General features: G+C 43.7%; 1 protein-coding gene across 1 annotated transcript; it reads left to right on the forward strand.

Annotated features, from left to right (window-relative positions):
- Positions 1–6,691: 6,691 nt before the first annotated feature.
- LOC127527150 (olfactory receptor class A-like protein 1) lies at positions 6,692–17,097 on the forward strand. Its single transcript, XM_051924833.1, has 2 exons — positions 6,692–6,762; positions 15,838–17,097. The coding sequence occupies exon 2, from the start codon at positions 15,847–15,849 to the stop codon at positions 16,801–16,803; it is 957 nt and encodes a 318-aa protein (XP_051780793.1). The 5' UTR covers positions 6,692–6,762; positions 15,838–15,846; the 3' UTR covers positions 16,804–17,097.
- The last annotated feature ends 27 nt before the right edge of the window (positions 17,098–17,124 follow it).

Here is a 17,124-nt window from a genome sequence, read left to right on the forward strand (position 1 = left end):
AATGATCCTAGGAGCTCTGTTGTCCGGGGCTTTATGCCCCTGGTAGGGCCACCCAAGGCAAACTGGTCCTAGGTGAGGGATGAGACAAAGAGCGGTTAAACAAACCTCCTATGAAGAACAACCATTTTGGACGGCGTTTTCCCTTGCCCGGACGTGGGTCACCGGGGCCCCACTCTGGAGCCAGGCCTGGAGGTGGGGCTTGATGGCGAGCGCCTGGTGGTCGGGCCTGCACCCATGGGGCTCGGCCGGGCACAGCCCGAAGAGGCAACGTGGGTCCCCCTTCCCAAGGGCTCACCACCTATGGGAGGGGCCAAGGAGGTCGGGTGCAGTGTGAGTTGGGTGGTGGCCGAAGGCAGGGACCTTGGCGGTCCGATCCTCGGCTACAGAAGCTGGCTCTTGGGACATGGAATGTCACCTCTCTGAAGGGGAAGGAGCCTGAGCTAGTGCGCGAAGTTGAGAGGTTCCGGCTAGATATAGTCGGGCTCACCTCGACGCACAGCTTGGACTCTGGAACCAATCTCCTTGAGAGGGGCTGGACTCTGTACCACTCTGGAGTTGCCCCCAGTGAGAGGCGCCGAGCGGGTATGGGTATACTTATTGCCCCCGCAACTTGGAGCCTGTACATTGGGGTTTACCCCGGTGGACGAGAGGGTAGCCTCCCTTCGCCTTCGGGTGGGGGGACGGGTCCTAACTGTTGTTTGTGCGTATGCACCGAACAGCAGTTCAGAGTACCCACCCTTTTTGGAGTCCCTGGAGGGTGTGCTAGAGGGCATACCTTTTAGGGACTCCCTCGTTCTGCTGGGAGACTTCAATGCTCACGTGGGCAATGACAGTGAGACCTGGAAGGGCGTGATTGGGAGGAATGGCCCCCCTGATCTGAACCCGAGTGGTGTTTTGTTATTGGACTTCTGTGCTCGTCACGGATTGTCCATAACGAACACCATGTTCAAGCATAGGGGTGTTCATATGTGCACTTGGCACCAGGACACCCTAGGCCTCAGTTCGATGATCGAATTTGTGGTCGTGTCGTCGGACTTGCGGCCACATGTCTTGGACACTCGGGTGAAGAGAGGGGCAGAGCTGTCAACTGATCACCACCTGGTGGTGAGTTGGCTTCGATGGTGGGGGAGGATGCCGGTCAGGTGTGGTAGGCCCAAACGTGTTGTGAGGGTCTGCTGGGAATGTCTGGCAGAGCCCCCTGTCAGAAGTAGCTTCAACTCCCACCTCCGGCAGAACTTCGACCACATCCCGAGGGAGGTGGGGGACATTGAGTCCGAATGGGCCATGTTCCGTGCCTCTATTGTTGAGGCAGCTGACCGGAGCTGTGGCCGTAAGGTGGTCGGTGCCTGTCGTGGCGGCAATCCCCGAACCAGCTGGTGGACACCGGCGGTGAAGGATGCCGTCAAGCTGAAGAAGGAGTCCTACAGGACCCTTTTGTCCTGTGGGACCCTGGAGGCAGCTGATAGGTACCGGCAGGCCAAGCGGAATGCGGCTTTGGTGGTTGCTGAGGCAAAAACTCGGGCGTGGGAGGAGTTTGGGGAGGCCATGGAGAACGACTTTCGGACGGCTTCGAGGAGATTCTGGTCCACCATCCGGCGTCTCAGGAAGGGGAAGCAGTGCAGTGTCAACACTGTATATGGTGGGGATGGTGCGCTGCTGATCTTGACTCGGGACGTTGTGGGTCGGTGGGGGGAGTACTTCGAAGAACTCCTCAATCCCATTAACATGCCTTCCAATGAGGAAGCAGAGCCTGGGGACTCAGAAATGGGCTCCCCCATCTCTGGGACTGAGGTCACCGAGGTGGTCAAAAAACTCCTTGGTGGCAGGGCCCCGGAGTTCCTCAAGACTCTGGATGTTGTAGGACTGTCTTGGTTGACACGCCTCTGCAACATCGCATGGACATCAGGGACAGTGCCTCTGGATTGGCAGACCGGGGTGGTAGTGCCCCTCTTTAAGAAGGGGGATCAGAGAGTGTGTTCCAACTACAGAGGGATCACACTCCTCAGCCTCCCTGGAAAAGTCTATTCAGGGGTCCTGGAGAGGAGGGTCCATCGGATAGTCGATCACATCTGACTGTATGGGTGGTTATCTACCAGGTAACGCGTTTGGTTGGTCTGCAAGTCAGCAAACATCCGCCACGGTGCCCTCACAGTTGCGAGAAGCAGATCATAAAATGTTGCATAGTTTACTGTCAAATAATGCAAAGAGTGCGTGACATGTGTTTTGCCCTTATGTTTGCCGACTTGCAGACCAACCACAAGCGTTACCTGGTAGATAACCACCCATACAATCAGATTGTGATTCAGACTAAGAATGCTATGAATGTAATTACCCCGATCTACATACTGTCAAAATAAATGAACCACACGCCATGGCAGAACGTAAAGAGGCTTTGCCTCTGATGCTGACATCTGAGGTTCGATCCCCGAGAGAGGTGGAGTGAGTGTGTACGCCTGATGAGCCCAAATAAGGGCGAAACACGTGTCACATACTCTTTGCATTATTTGACAATAAACTATGCAACATTCTATGAGCTGCTTCTCGCAACTGAGAGGGCACTGTGGCGGATGTTTGCCGACTTGCATACCAACCACAAGCGTTACCTGGCAGGTAACCACCCATACAATCAGATTGTGATTCAGACTACGAATGCTATGAATATATATATATATATATATATATATATATATATATATATATATATATATATATATATACACAAAAATACTAAGTCTTTAGAAAAAGCTTATGAAAAATTTAAAGAAATACATGAGTTACATCCTGGGCGGCACGGTGGCGCAGTGGGTAGCGCTGCTGCCTCGCAGTTGGGAGATCTGGGGACCTGGGTTCGATTCCCGGGTCCTCCCTGCGTGGAGTTTGCATGTTCTCCCCGTGTCTGCGTGGGTTTCCTCCGGGCGCTCCGGTTTCCTCCCACATTCCAAAGACATGCAGGTTAGGTGGATTGGCGATTCTAAATTGGCCCTAGTGTGTGCTTGGTGTGTGGGTGTGTTTGTGTGTGTCCTGCGGTGGGTTGGCACCCTGCCCAGGATTGTTTCCTGCCTTGTGCCCTGTGTTGGCTGGGATTGGCTCCAGCAGACCCCCGTGACCCTGTGTTCGGATTCAGCGGGTTGGAAAATGGATGGATGGATGGATGAGTTACATCCTCTGACATTAATATGAAATGGTCATCTTCTGCTGATGTCGTCTTTTTGTCGTCACTGTTTCATTTTCTGATGTCATATGTAGATTTTACTCACATTTTTATCACTTATTATTGTGCCATCTGAAGTTATTTGTATATTTGCTGTCACGTAAGAGTGCAGTACCGACCTTACTATCGATGTGGCATCTCTACTAACACCATATCTAAAATAAACCAATACACTTGATGCGTTAGTATTAGGAGGGTGAACAAGTGCCAGAGATAATGGTATTGGCACCAGGCAAGTTGTTACCTAGATAACATTACATACCTTGGCATGAATGTCAGGATGGTGCACCTCTAGACCCCTCTTTAGGTGTGTGGTGTTCTTTCCTGTGAGCATCATTCCACATGGCTTACACTGGGCTTTATTTTCATCAGTGTTGTAATTAAAGTTGGTCCATATGTCTGACCGCTGTTTTCACCCAAGAATCACATTGGCCATCATCACAGAGCGGTGTGGAGCAGGATTCTGTCTGATGTGATGTTTTCCTAAAGGCGACACAACTAGTGTCAGCCAATCACAAGTTTGCATACCACGTCATGTGTAACAGAGATGTGCAAATAACTTCACATTGCTCATTGTACAGTTGTCTTTTTGTAACATTTTTGTTTAGTTTTCATCAACAATGATTTTAAAAGCATTCGTCTTACTTTTCATCATTAATGACGCATTTTTATTAAGTTTTTGTTCCATTTTCATCACAGGAAAAATGTTGACAAGTACTTTTCGTCTTAGTTTTTATCAACAAAATTAAAACTGGATGGGGCACTGAGACATGGCAGAGAAAAATCATGAACTCTCACCCACACGGGGCCATTTCAGAATCATCAATTAACCATACAGAAGATGTGGGATGCAACATGTATTGTGGAAATGTGTGAGGTGTATGCATACATTCACCAGGTAAGGAATCACAGCAATGTGCATCTAAGTACAAGGAGCATTTTGCACCAAAGAAATACGGGCCTCAACTAGAAAGCCACTTTTCATGTTCAGGAGGTGGTCAGGCTCCTGGAGAACATAGGCTTCATTAGCAGCATGAGTTTCAGTTAGCCTTTCTAGGATGACCACCTGAAAATTCACATCAAAGCTTATGATAGACAGTGGATGCAGAAGAAAATGAATTTATTAGAAATACTGGAAGCTTTGTGCTCGCTGTAGCTTTTATTGGGTCATATTTCAAACAAACTGCCTGAGACAGAGATTGTTGTGTAGAGAAACAGAAGAATCTATCAAATCTGAACAGAAATTGGCAACTGACAACACATTAAGTTAGAAAGAATAGACAAACAAAAGCAAATACACATGATGGGCATTAGCAGTATGTTAAACCAGTGTGACCTAAATCACACAGTAGCTGAATCTAAACACACACGTGTAAGAAGTGGTAGTATTGTAGTTGTTGTAGTACTGTCATGTGTACAGAGAACAGTGAAATTGTGACTTGCATGTATGAACAACATGGAACAAGTCATAACTCACTACCGTCATGATAAACAAGTATGTATTAAAATAAATAATTTTATCTAATAAAAAATCCCAATTAGTCTAAAGTTGATAAACTCCCTAGCAAATACATCCTTGGAATGGAAAGGTGAAATCGATACTTAAAATGCGAGAACATGTAAGCTCCACATAAGTAATGGTCACACTGGGAAGTGAATGTAAGTGTTTGGACCTGTAAGGCAATGATGCAACCATATCATCCAAAATATTATACACCCAGATACTTCTGTACACACTGCTCAGTCAGTCACTAATGCAATGGCTAACAGTCACAGCTGTACAGTGGAATCTACAGTTAGAAATCCTCACCCTGTAATTGCACAAGTAAAGGTTCTGCCCATGTTGGCACAAGATTTTCCAGGTTCTTTCACTTTACTAATACATCCCAGAGATGTTCACATTACATAGATTTATAAATCTTGATTTACTCAATGTGTGCTCTGTAAATGTGTGCTCTGTGGTGGATGCGCCTACGTGTTGTACCTGTGCACACTCCCCAACCTGACCTGACCTGTGCTCTGTGATGGACTGGTGTTCTTATACTGCTGGAACCAGTTCTAGTTTCTCCAGAGGTAAACTGGATTAAGTGGCCCTGGCATCAGTCCTGTAATGTCTAACCTACTGCAACTCTTTACTGGCGGGAGCATCTGCATGTGCTACCAAACCACTGCTAATGATTTTGGAATCAAATCTCAAACTGGACAGTTTTCAAACGTGGCCAGTAGCTGGTGGAAAAAGTGGTCTATCTCCATTCACTGACTTGCTCACAGTGCTTAAAAGGTGCTGTAAAGACTGATTTGTTGTATGAATATATTTGTAATTGACAGTGATATTGTTGGAAGGTTCTTAGTAGTAAATTAAAGGAGTATCTAGTGTGGCAGACAACCAGGGATCCTGCCCCACCGGGACGCCGGGAGGAGGGACGGACTGGAAGAGCGGCACTTCTCTTTCCTGGGCACCTGGACAATCCTAGAGCCCTGGAGGACAGCACTTCCGCCACACCAGGAAGTGCTGCTGGACCAGAGATGGTGTATGCCCGGAGTGCTTCCGGGTGCAAGGGCAGCACTTCTGCCACACTGGGGAGTGCTGGCAGAAGTTCGTCATTGTGCACCTGGAGCACATCCGGGGCAGGATAAAAGGGGCCGCCTCACTCCATTCGAGGAGCCGGAGTCGGGTGGAAGAGGACAGAGCTTGCGAGACAGGAGTGGAGGCAACTGAAGGAACTAGCACTGAGCAATTTGTAAATATTGTAAATAGCGTGTGGAATAAACGTGTGTGTGTTTTTGGACATTCTGATGTCGTATCTGTCTGTGGCCGGGCTATCTTTAACACTAGTTATGTGCTCTGTTTGGTTAAAAACTCTTTAGCTGTGTTGGTCATTTTTGTAAACCTGTCCTGTAACACTAATTTTAAAACAGCCCCCCAGACTGAGGCTTACTAAATTATCCTGACCTCTTTTGTAAAGTCACTTTAGACAAATGTGTCTGTTAAATTAATAAATCTAACATGTCAATGTAAGTGGGTTTAGTAATGAGTGACTGCAGGTAATATTTCCAGCTATACTCTAATGACAGTATGGTGTAGTGACTGTGTGGATACACTCTGGTGCTGACTTCATAGCAGCAGGTGCCATTTTAACCACAAGGTGTATTCCACAGTACGTTATTCAGTTTCTTCTAGTATCTGGGTAGTGTATCTTGTGAAAGGTCTTGAAGGAGGTGTTCATCATTAACAGACTCTCTGCTCAAGAAATCTGAATTGATTAAGTGAAATTAATAATAAGGATGTGTGAATGTCCCTGCTCTTGCTTTCACTTGTAGACTTCCTATTTCTTTGTGTGTATCTGCCCCCATGTTTCTCTCTGGGATGTGTGTCTGCTGTCATCCTGGCTACAATTCCCAATAGAGTGAGCTGCTGCCACTATAAACCAAGAGACATGAGCAGACAGCAACAGCTGAATTTCAGAACGAACTGAGCTTCATTCACAGCTCATTCATGAGAGGTTACTCTGTGGTGTGGTGTTTGTCACACAGCACTTCCACACAGAAAGGTAAGAATTAATCTTGACTTTTAAGTATATCGTGGTGATTTGTATTGAAATTAGTACAGAAGTTAAAGTGAAATTTAAGGGGAGTTCATGCTGTAACATTAGCACCATAATGACTTCAGATGAGTCACAAAAACAATCAACCTGCAATTCTGCGTGAAGTAGCAGTAATAGTCATCAGGTAGCAGTAATAGTCTCAATCACATAAAAAGTAAGTAAATTGATTACTAAGTTGAAGAAATACTAAAAAAAACATTTAGTCAATAATTTATTAATTTTAATCCAGGATACAAGTTAGGCACAACTCTGGAATGGATGCCACTCTGTCACATTGTGCATTTATACATGAACGAAAATTCTTTAACAACAGGTCAACAGTATGTCTTTGAGTATGAATTTGAGAAAAACAGGCAAACATTCAGAGAATGTGCAAAACTGACACAAACTGGAGCTGTGAGGTAGCAATGCTAAATACCCATTCATTATGAAATCCTTCAGATCCAGCTGTGGATCACATGTTTGTGCTAACTTATCCAGTTTATAAAAGGCAAAACACTGCAATTTCAAACCTTTCCCACCAATATGTGCTGATTCTTCCATTATATCAATTTGTCTTTTCCATCGCAAACATCACAGGAAGATGGAGTCAATCTGTCAGTGCTCTGAAATCAAGTGTCCCTTTATACTACTGCAAGAGACTAAAAATCAAGGGGCAAGGATTATCTCTACTGACTATGAGGACGTGATGACACATGTAGACTTGGGGGCTGAAATTCCCAGTTTTGTGTTGTTATGTGATAATGATAGCAAAGAACAAATCTTTTACATGAATAAAATTAGCATGATGGCGCAGTGGTTACTGATGCTACCATCTGTGGGTTGAACTTCATGTCTAGTCCTTGTCTTTGTAGATTTTACACATTCAACTTGTGCCAGAGTGGTTTTTCCTAAAGGTACATTGGTGCACGTAAGGAATTTGAAGTGAACTAGGGCTAGACGTGCATGTGTCAGTGCTCTGAAAGCAAGTGTCCTCTAATATTATTACAAGAGACTAAAAGTAAGGAGACCTGGGTTCACTTCCCTGGTCCTCCCTGCGTGGAGTTTGCATGTTCTCCCCGTGTCTGCGTGGGTTTCCCCCGGGTGTTCCGGTTTCCTCCCACAGTCCAAAGACATAAATTGTCTCATGTGTGTGCTTGGTGTGTGGGTGCTTGTGCCCTGTGGTGCTGGCGCCTGCCCAGGGTTTGTTCCTGCCTTGCGCCCTGTGTTGGCTGGGATTGGCTCCAGCAGACCCCCATGACCCTGTGTTCGGATATAGTGGGTTGGAAAATGACTGAATGACTAAAAAGGCAAGGGGTAAGGATTATCTTTACTGACTATAAGGTGTGATGATGCATGTAGATTTGAGAGCTAAAGTTGACTCACAGCTTTTTGTTATCATATGAAAATGAAGTCAGAGAATTAATCTTGAACATAAATAAGGGCCACGGGTTCGCTTCCCAGGTCCTCCCTGAGTGGAGTTTGAATGTTCTCCCTGTGTCTGCGTGGGTTTCCTCCGGATGTTCCGGTTTCCTCCCACAGTCCAAAGACATGTAGGTTAGGTGCATTGGCGATCCGAAATTGTTTCTAGTGTGTGCTTGGTGTGTGTGTGCCCTGCGGTGGGCTGGCCCCCTGCCCAGGGTTTGTTCCTGCCTTGCGCCCTGTGTTGGCTGGGATTGGCTCCAGCAGACCCTCATGACCCTGTGTTCGGATATAGTGGGTTGGAAAATGACTGACTGACTAAAAAGGCAAGGGGCAAGGATTATCTCTACTGACTATAAGGTGTGATGATGCATGCAGATTTGAGAGCTAAAGTTCACTCACAGCTTTTTGTTATCATATGAAAATTAAGTCAGAGAATTAATCTTGAACATAAATAAGGGCCACGGGTTCGCTTCCCAGGTCCTCCCTGCGTGGAGTTTGCATGTTCTCCCTGTGTCTGCGTGGGTTTCCTCCGGATGTTCCGGTTTCCTCAAACAGTCCAAAGACATGTAGGTTAGGTGCATTGGCGATCCGAAATTGTTTCTAGTGTGTGCTTGGTGTGTGTGTGCCCTGCAGTGGGATGGCCCCCTGCCCAGGGTTTGTTCCTGCCTTGCACCCTGTGTTGGCTGGGATTGGCTCCAACAGACCCCTGTGACCCTGTAATTAGGATATAGCGGGTTGAATGATGGATGGATAAGTAAGGGCAGCATGGTAGTACAGTGTGGCTGCCTCGTGGGTGCAGCATTATGGACTTGATTTTCATGCCCTTTTTGTCTTGGTAGAGCTCGGCATTACTTTACTTTCCCCTTCAGTATTCTTTATTGTGTAGCCTTTATCAGAATACTTCATATCTCAAAGACTTACCACTGTTTGTAGGGTATTGTACGTTAGAACTTTCTTTCTACATCTATACCTCAGGCAATCACATAGAGTAAAAGGAGAAGCAGGAGTTAAGTTACAGCTTTAAATAATGTATTGTTGATAAAATTCATAAACTAATAACAATAAGCAAAGTACATGTGAACATTGGCAACCATACAGCCTGATAAATACTACATGTGTAGTTTCAGGTGGCACACAGACTTGTATAATGTGGAAACATGTCAGAATTGGGCTACCTGTAGTGAATCTGTTAGTTACTAGTAAGAGAAAAGATTTAACAGTTAAGAAATGCTCTGTTTGGTGTTATTAAAATTTATAATAAACCAACGACAACACCTAGAGCTACAGAGATATTGTCTATATGTAATAATGTGTGAAACAATTTGTGCAGACTTTAAATTTGCAGATAAACTTGGCGTTGTTTCTTTCACAGATATTCACGAAACAAACTGCGTTTCAGTTTGGGCCATTGACACAAGAAGAAAGAGGCTTAGTCCTGTCTGGAAATGTTTACATGCATTAATTCCACATGCATCTGCTTGTCATTTAGCATTTGAAAAATGATCTCTAGTAAAGAAAAAAATTCTCTAGACTCACTTTACATCACACGGAGACCAAACGTGTTCTGGTGATACGATTGCCACTTTTCTAAATATGGTGACAATCATGGCTATCGCAGCTAAAGACAGTACAGAAACTTGTAGCTCCTCGGTGTTTGAAGAGCGCATATCCTCAATCTCTTCTGCTGGACTCAAGGCACAAGATAAAGTGGTTGTTAGCTGTTTTATCGTTTAAATTTTTTGGTGCACACCTTTCATCAAAACCTATGCCTTCTCTTACCTGTGCACATTAGTTTTAATATGGACCGACAGTGTAATGTCCATTTCTTTTTACCTCTGACTTGTAACAGCAAGCAGTTAATTCCATATCATGCTTCATTCTCAAATTCTGTCATTTCTATACCTGTACATCTCACTTTTTTATTATGCTACTATAATCATTCCACTGGAGTGTTCTACTTGCCTGCTGACCAAACTAATGCACCAACTCCCCGGCAGAAGAGCAAATAGAAATGCAAGCCAGAGAAGAAGTAATTTAACTCACTTTAATATTATAATGTAAAATAATTAATATTAAATAATCCTCTATGCCAAAGCAAAAGCAAATCAAGATGTGGCAATTCACATCATACATTCTGGTAGTCCTAGATGTTCAGCCTTTCAGACAGCTCTGGTCTTGCATTGCTGTACAGTGTCTTAAGGTCCTCTAAGCTGCACATGACCCTCATGGAAGTGGAAACCACTGATTGGCTCTTTTACTGACCTTATACAGTGTGGTAACCCGACCACAGACACACATAGGACACCCAAGTCCAAAAGCAAACACTTTTTTATTTTGCCTTCCTTTAGGACACAGGTGTCGAACTCCAGGCCTGGAGGGCTGCAGTGGCTACAGGTTTTCATTCTCACCCTTTTCCTAATCAGTGACCAGTTTTCACTGCTAATTCACTTTTTTCCCTTCATTTTAATAACCCTTGTTTTTAAAGATTCAGTCCTCTGAATTGATTCGTTTCCTCATTAAATGACAGCCAAACAGAAATGAGATGTGAAACGAGCTCACAGATGACCAGCTTAACCTGGGGCTTCAAACTCCAACCAGTTTCTTAATAAGAAGCCAATGCTTGCTGTTAATTAAACCCGTTATTTAATTATTCATTCTGTCACAGCAGACATTTCCAAAACTGATGATTTTATGTTTTTTTTTCTAAGAACACCATCAAATTGTTTTGATGACCTGAGAGATCAGCCTTACTGTGACCTCCACCTTTCTCTATTTTCAGATTCTGTGTGATGGGCACAGGTGAGCTGGTCATGTGGCCACTTGTTTCGTGTCTCACTATTGTTTGGCCACTAATTAAGGAAAAAGAAACAACTAAGGGGCCTGAGTCAAGTTAATTAAAAGAAGTAATTAGCAGCAAAAACTGGTCACTAATTAAGAAGATGGTTAGAATGAAAACCTGCAGCCACTGCGGCCCTCCAGGACTGGAGTTCAATACTCCTGCTTTAGGACATAGTGCACCAACCAGCCACAGTTAAACTCAGTTCTTTCTTTCTTTCTTTCTTTCTTTCTTTCTTTCTTTCTTTCTTTCTTTCTTTCTTTCTTTCTTTCTTTCTTTCTTTCTTTCTTTCTTTCTTTCTTTCTTTCTTTTCTTCTGCCGCCTCCACTTCTCTCCTGTCAGCTCTGTCCTCCACCTCCCAACACTGGCTCCTCAAATGGAGTGAGGTGGCATCTTTTAAACCGCACCCAGAAGTGCTCCAGGTATTCCCCGATCTTCTTCCAGCAGCATTTCCTGGTGTGGCAGAAGTGCTGCATGGGAACCCAGATCCTCTTCTGGCAGCACCTCCGGGTATGGCGGAACTGCTGCAGTCCAAGGTTCCGGAGCTGTCCAGGCACCCCCTGTCAGTGGTGACAGACCCCAGCAGGGTTGAGCTTCCAAGCTCCAAGCCCATGGCCCTGATGCCATCCGGGGGGCTGCCCTCTCGTGTTACTGCTGTTGACATGTCCTCTCCCCACTGTCCTTTCACCAGAAGGGCGTCCCAACCAGGCAAGGACCCCAGCCGTCTGCCACAACAGGTATACTTAGGCAGGTTCCTGTCCCCAGAAACAAGATTGCCTTTAGTTCTGGGCTTATAAATCTAAGTCCCGATTTTCCCAAAATTATTATTTTTTTTGCTTTATTCAGAAATTCATTCAGTTACTTCTCAGTCCCCTGGGGTGGTGCTATTGCCTTTTAAGTTGAGGCTCATAAAAATTATGTTTCTTGTCTCCAAGTGTTTTCTTGCCTTTCAGAGCTCATAACGCTAAGTTTCCTTTCTCCTTCCAGCTCAGTCCCTTGGAGCCCACAAAACCAGCCTTCAATGGCAGGAGCAGCAAAGTGTGTCTTTGCAACTCCAACACGTGTGCCGATTGTCAGCAGGCAGTTTCCCTCTCCTGTGCAACTGACTTTACTTGCTTTTCAAATACCACAATACCACAAATATAAGATGCTGAAAATTAAAGAAATGATAGTTTTGAGCAGAAAAGAATAATATTAGCAAAGTATATTATGTCAGTGATAGGTCTCAGCAAAATAAAAGCATTTTGTGCAGCACTCAGCTCAATTCTTTTCTATTAGCATCACACTTGAGTATAATTCTAGTCCTTCGTGTAGTATGATTTTCCTGAGGAGAGAACACAGTAGTGTTCCCAATGGTGCATTTTAGTGTATTTTCTTGTGGAAAACCTGCAGCATGATTAAAACAAAATGCATTGTGCCCCTCTGAGGTGATGAGAATGAGTCAGATGTGATTTGGCTGGTGTGCGACCGAATACAGGCATTACACAGGTAAATACAACAATGTTTGTGAGGCTTTAGAAAGCAATGTTCCTTACTTTCAACACTGAAAAGAGAAAAAAAGTTTTGCTATTCACAATTGCAAAAGGGACTGCAAAACACATTTTTGTGTCAGTTTTATAAAAGTGAAGTATGTGAGTCAAAATTTGCCTGTTTTACTCATCATTATTTCTAAGTACAATACTGTGCAAAAGTTTTAGGCAGGTGTGAAAAAATGCTGTAAACAAAGAATTCTTTCAGAAATATAAATAATGATTGTTTACTGTTATCAATTTACAAAATGCAAAGTGAGTGAACTAAAGAAAAATCTAAATCATATCAATATTTGGTGTTACTACGTTTTGCCCTCAAACCAGCATCAATTCTTATAGGTACACTTGCACAAAGTCAGGGATTTTGTAGGATTCTAGTCAGGTGTCTGATCAACCAATTCTACCAAACAGGTGCTAATGATCATCAATGTCACACGTAGGTTGAAACACAGTCATTAACTGAAACAGAAACAGCTGTGTAGGAGGCTTAAAACTGGGTGAGGAACAACCAAACTCTGCTACCAAGATGAGGTTGTGGAAGACAGTTTCATGTCATGGCAAAATTGAGCACAGCAACAAGACACAAGGTAGTTCTACTGCATCAGCAAGGTCTCTCCCAGACAAAGATTTCAAAGCAGACTGTGGTTTCAAGATGTGCTGTTTAAGCTCTTTTGAAGAAGCACAAAGAAACGGGCAACGTTGAGGATCGTAGACACAGTGGTCGGCCACGGAAACTTAGTGCAGCAGATGAAAGACACATCAAGCTTATTACCCTTCGAAATTGGAAGATGTCCAGCAGTGCCATTAGCTCAGAACTGGCAGAAACCAGTGGGACCCAGGTACACCCATCTACTGTCCGGAGAAGTCTGGCCAGAAGTGGTCTTCATGGAAGAGTTGCAGCCAAAAAGCCATATCTCCGACGTGGAAACAAGGCCAAGTGACTCAAGTATGCACAAAAACATAGGAACTGGGGTGCAGAAAAATGGCAGCAGGTGCTCTGGACTGATGAGTCAAAATTTGAAATATTTGGCTGTAGCAGAAGGCAGTTTGTTCATCGAAGGGCTGGAGAGCGGTACGATAATGAGTGTCTGCAGGCAACAGTGAAGCATGGTGGAGGTTCCTTGAACGTTTGGGGCTGCATTTCTGCAAATGGAGTTGGAGATTTGGTCAGGATTAATGGTGTTCTCAATGCTGAGAAATACAAGCAGATACTTATCCATAATGCAATACCATCAGGGAGGTGTATGGTTGGCCCCAAATTTATTCTGCAGCAGGACAACGACCCCAAACATACAGCCAAAGTCATTAAGAACTATCTTCAGCGTAAAGAACAAGAAGTCCTGGCAGTGATGGTATGGCCCCCACAGAGCCCTGATCTCAACATCATCGAGTGTGTCTGGGATTACATGAAGAGACAGAAGGATGTGAGGAAGCCTACATTCACAGAAGATCTGTGGTTAGTTCTCCAAGATGTTTGGAACAACCTACCAGCCGAGTTCCTTCAAAAACTGTGTGCAAGTGTACCTAGAAGAACTGATGCTGTTTTGAAGGCAAAGGGTGGTCACACCAAATATTGATTTGATTTAGATTTCTCTTTTGTTCATTCACTGCATTTTGTTGATTGATGAAAATAAATGATTAACACTTCCATTTTTGAAAGCATTCTTTGTTTACAGCATTTTTTCACACCTGCCTAAAACTTTTGCACAGTACTGTATATTACTGTTTTATAACAGGAGCTTAATACAAGCCTTATGTGATACAGATGTAAGTGCCTAACAGATGCACTTTATTCCCCTCTTAAAGCCCTTCTTCAAAGGTGTTACCGAAGTCCTTCACATACAAGCAGGTTGTGTCACTTACTTTCAATCATAAGAGTAGCTTGGAGAAAAATTGAAACAGCAGCCATGGGGTTGTGTGTCCAGCACCGTAAGCTGCATCGCTAGTGGAAGATTTTTTCTTGTTATATTAAATGCTGTAATCAGGCAATTGATCTTCTTATATGATACTCTACCATGGCTGTTTGTTTGTCTGTCCAGGATTTTAAATCACCTGTAGCTCGCAAACTGTTTGAACTATTGACCTGAAATTTGGTACACACTACGTGACGTCTACTATCCGCTTTTGAGGTGATGATTGACTTCCAAGGTTATTCCTCTTTTTATTTTTATTTTATTTTATTGTAGAATCAACTCTCGGTAGCGGCCAGCAGGGCGGCCGTGCGGTGCATGTGTACGGGCGCCATTCTCATCCCTACCACCTTCGCTGTCACTTCCCCTACCTCTTCATATCTTAAATCATTCCTGAGGCAGATTGAAGAGTTCTAGCTTAAGTGAAAAATTAAGAAAAACGCGCTAAGTAATTGCAACACAAAAACTGACTTAATCAGTTTTAACAAAACGATCAAAAAATTTTTAGCAAAAAAATGCAGACGAAAAAAGAGAAGAAGCGGGCCACTAGGGTGGAGAAAACAAGAGCTGCTCAGGAAGCGCAAGCGCATCAACCTCTGAGCAAACAAATGATAAACGTACAGAGAAAAAGTGTGAAAACTATAAGTCAAGTGTATTCATGCAGTGCATCGTTACTGGTATTAAATAATGAAAATAAGTCTCTATGTATAACAGAATTTTACTGTGTTTATTACCACTTAAAGTTATAAAATACTCAAATTTTTACTTCACAATTACTTGCATCAACATTTAATGTCAAAAATCCTGAAAGCTTATAAAGATCCTGGGTGTAGCATGATTCCATTTTCCCCATAATCTTCTAAAACTCTATTTTAACATATGATTCAGAGTTATGCCATATTTGTTCATCTACAGTATCTGTCAAGCAAAATCAGTGGTCATCAGAAAGACTTAAAATGAAAAGATGGTGTATTTGCCCTTACAAAGCCACCATGCTGTAGAGGAGATATTGTTTCTGCAAAGATATGATATTAATGTGTTCAAGGCACTGCCTCTTACTAAAAACCCAGCCAGTCCTACTGATGTCTATCACATGGCAATGCCTCAAGAGCGCTCTGCACTATTTTAATGATTGGCACATTACAGTTTAGTCAAGTGGAGGATCATGGTAGCGTCCAAGAGAATACATATTCAGGGTGTTGAGTGGTATCATACATAGCACACAGAAGAATCTGCATGGCTGGGGTACTTGGGAAGAATGAGTATTTCAATGATGGTAAGTATAGTGCAGCCCATTTACTTGAGTTTCTGTTAATAAAGTTCAATATCTCCTCTTTTTCAGACTAGCTTCATGGACACCAGAGCTATTTTAAAAGCCTCTTGTTTCCTTATCCTAACGGTCATCAGCATCCCATCTAATCTGTTCATCTGCTGTGCCTTCCTTCACACCCGGCTGATTGAAGCTAAGCTCACTCCTGCTGATGTCATTTTATGCCACCTTGCCCTTGTCAACTTGGCCTCAACCTTTACCCGCAGTTTTTCTCAGATGCTGACGGCATTTGGATATTGGAGTATATATGATGATTTTGGCTGCAAAATGGTGCTCTTCTTCTTTCGTATGTCAAAAACTCTCTCCATAAAGCTCACTTGCCTCCTGAGCACCTATCAAGCTGTGCTCATCGCCCCTGCCACATCCATACTGGACAGCCTTAAACTCAAAATCCCAAAGTATCTTCAGCACATCATTTTCAGCCTCTATGTATTTTCCTTTGTGTTTAGTGTCCATCTAATCCTGTACTCCTCCTCAACTCTTATCAACAACACCATACCCCTCTACACGTTTAATTATGAGTACTGCTATGTTACATATCCCAATTACACCTTTTTCATTTCCATAGGTCTGTCCCTCTTTTTCAGGGATTTTGCCTTCATATTGTTGATGGCTGTCATGAGTTGCTACATCTTGGTGCTGCTCTACCAGCACGGAACAAAAGTGAAGAGTCTCCGAAGTTCAGACCACGGAAGCTCAGGATCCAGGCCAGAGGCCAAGGCCTCCCACGCGGTGGTCACTTTGGTTGTCCTTTACACTCTTTTCTTTGGGGTGGACAATGTCATCTGGCTCTATTCCCTGACCACCGTTAGAGTGGCACCCCTTATTTCTGACGTCCGAATTTTCTTTTCTGTTCTCTATGTATCTGTGTGTCCTGTTGTGGTCATTGCAACCAACCCCAAAGTGAGGGGAAAGCTGAATGTAAGCAAGCTTAAGAGACTGCCATCCTCCACAGATACCAGCTCTTCAACAGTATAGCTGAAATCCGTGACCATCTTGTACTAAATGAAGATAGGAGATATAAAGTCCAGTGCTGCAGAGGGACCCTCATTGCAGAAGACCACCACTTTAAAGAGGCATGCTGAGATGTGAATGAGCTCACAGATTAACTTGAGACATTTTGGGAAAATCAAAATGTTCATCAAGGAACAATACATTTTGTAGAACATGTGAGCCTTTCCACCAGGGAATTTTAAAATGAGATATTCTTATAACAAGAATTGACAAAAATATAATAATTATAAAAGGGGGTTAGGGGTGTATATTTTAATTCTCAATATGCTTATTTCTAATGTGGCC

The sequence above is a fragment of the Erpetoichthys calabaricus genome, chromosome 3, assembly GCF_900747795.2.
Source record: "Erpetoichthys calabaricus chromosome 3, fErpCal1.3, whole genome shotgun sequence".
Taxonomy (NCBI): Eukaryota; Metazoa; Chordata; class Cladistia; order Polypteriformes; family Polypteridae; genus Erpetoichthys; species Erpetoichthys calabaricus.

What these genes read in the sequence shown, in the direction of transcription:
- LOC127527150 (XM_051924833.1), top strand. Translation starts at nt 15,847, where the DNA reads ATGGACACCAGAGCTATTTTAAAAGCCTCTTGTTTCCTTATCCTAACG.